At 35.2% G+C, this 2,436-nt stretch overlaps 1 protein-coding gene across 1 annotated transcript; it reads right to left on the bottom strand.

Moving 5' to 3' along the window:
• Positions 1–229: 229 nt before the first annotated feature.
• On the bottom strand, positions 230–1,462 carry LOC117920684 (UPF0481 protein At3g47200-like). The gene has a single exon (XM_034838278.1). It carries the CDS (start codon positions 1,460–1,462, stop codon positions 230–232), a length of 1,233 nt encoding a protein of 410 aa, XP_034694169.1.
• Between the last annotated feature and the right edge of the window lie 974 nt (positions 1,463–2,436).

Genomic DNA, 2,436 nt, shown 5'->3' with positions numbered 1-2,436 from the left:
GGCATGACAGACTGGCATGCATGGATATGAGTAGTGCAGGAGATGACGCCTGTCAGATCCAACTCTTCAGATAGGCCCTTTGCATCAACAGGTGTGTTTGGGCTGGGTAGAAAGCGGAAAGAAAAGCAATCAATTTTGAGTAGTGCATGTCTATAGACAAGAAAAAAAGTGGGAGTTGGGAGTAATAGGATACCCGGAATTAATATTTACATATTGCATCAGTTGTGGGCTAGCCGGAGAAGAGTGAAGTGTAAGCCTGAATGCCAGTAAGCAATAGTCCTATAACTGCAGCAATCAAAGCTATGAAACTCCAGGGGCTACTGAAATATTTTTGCATGCACTGAATATACCACTTGCGCAATCTGCAATTCTGGTGCCTGCCAACATGATTTTGAATCTGTTCTTTTACATCTTTGTAAGCAGAAGGATTTGGTACCAATTTGCTGCATACGTTGTTGAAAAATTGGGCCACGTCTCTTTGTTCACCAACAAAGTTACGGATTATTCCCGCTGCCTGAAGCTCCTTCACGTCGTCCCAACGATCAATGAGTGAATCCAGGAAGCATAGGTACGAGATTACACCAAGGTTGCTGGTGGTATCTGAGGATTCGAAGGCTATCAAGTTTAAGAAAATTATCATAGTGGAGGTGTTCATGGAAAAGGTAGGAAGCTTGAGGCATCCGGTGGTGCCAAAGTGAGGCTTGAAAGAAATGTCTGTCAAATAACTCGTGGGACTGGGCTTAAAATGGATGCCCACTTTCCTAAGCTCCTGGACGTTTTTACATGAGCCCCCTTCGAGTCTCCCCCTCCCACGTCCTTTGTCTTCTTCGTCCTGTTTGTGTGTTGGGCTACTTGTTCCGGATTTGTCTAAAATGATACATTGCAAATAGTGGAGCAGATGGCGAGGTGTAAGATTCAGTTCTGTTACCCGTATTCCTCGAGGAAAGGGGACATGAGATGCAACGAAATTGTTTATCTTTTCTTTCATCGGAATTGAATTTTCTGCGTCCTTTAACAGCAGCTTGAGGACTTCATAGGGAAGTTGGTTCTCCAGCAAGAACAAGTCCTGTTTTATATGAGTCATTTCATGATTTGTAAAACCCAAAAGTTTGGACCCATACTCCTCGCTGCTGTAGTTGATGAAATGTAGTAAAAAACACCCGTCCAGCAAGAAAATCGTCGCCAGTTTCTGGGTACCGTCCGATATTGTCTTATTATGGTAGCACTTCTGCAGTTCCGGTGTCTCATTTTTTATTCTGAGGTACAAATCATCTTTCTTCTGCTTACTTTCCTCAATGAACTTCATAGCATGCCCAAACTTGAGGTTTTGTGCTTCCTGGTAATCCTTTTGACCATAGTAATAGGGACCAATTGAAATCACGCTTGGTTTAAACCACTTCTGCAATTTTTGATTTTGATTATTTTTCAAAGTGGTCGGAATCTGTGGTATACTTGGAGTCATTTCTCTTGCATTTGACGCTTTATCAGTATCATTCCAAACTTCAGTATCAATATCAATTAGATGCTCACCATTTGGAATTTCGCCGTTTGTAGCGCTGCGAATAAATGGTTCCCGATTACCAAACCCAAAAGAGACTCAGTTCTAACTAATCAACTAATATACATATACAGCCAGATGAAAACACGCCGTCCCTCAAAGCATTCAAACCCTTTAATTATATCTCATGATTTCAAATGCATTTTTGTTAAACTCAACTATCATTTTAAATGAATTATTGCAGTATAATTTTCTAATTGAACTCATCCTACTCAATAGGATCAATGAATTTTGCCATTGAACGAGTATATGTGTCAAAAAGCAAAAATCAAATAAGGTTGGAGGCAAATATTACTTAAAAAAAAGAAGAAAAAAAGCGCAAAAAGAGTATATGTGTTGAAAAATATTACTTTAAAAAATACTATTAGAATGTGTATTCCAATTCAATTAATAAGAAAACAATTTTTAATTATTTTTATTACAAAAAATAACTTTTACAATTTTACTTACAAAACTTATTACTCCAATTCAATTTTTATTTATAACAAATGTTTTTTTTCTTAATTTTTATTAAATAAAATTTACAAAAAAATATTGAGAACCCAATCACAATAACTCTTCCGTGGAACTCAAATAATAGTTCAATATAAGAAATAGTTCTTGATGTAAAATATCATTTTTCTTTTCATATTCAATTCCTCTTTATTTTTTTGTGGTAATTTTATAAATATTTTTTATTACACTCTTGCAAAAAGCCTCAAGATTGGTAATTGATCAAACTTGTAAGAGAAAACTTTTAAAAATTTTAAAATGAAAATGAAATCATTATAGGTTTTATTTTATTCTGAGTTTTTAATTTTTGTTTGAATTTTGAATGTATTAAATCGTTTTTAAAATAAACTTTTTAAAAAAATTTAAATTATTTTTTTATCTTGAAA

The sequence above is a fragment of the Vitis riparia genome, chromosome 8 (assembly GCF_004353265.1).
Source record: "Vitis riparia cultivar Riparia Gloire de Montpellier isolate 1030 chromosome 8, EGFV_Vit.rip_1.0, whole genome shotgun sequence".
Lineage (NCBI taxonomy): Eukaryota > Viridiplantae > Streptophyta > Magnoliopsida > Vitales > Vitaceae > Vitis > Vitis riparia.
Note: the sequence above shows the minus strand (reverse complement) of the source record. Positions and strands in the feature narration are given on the sequence as shown.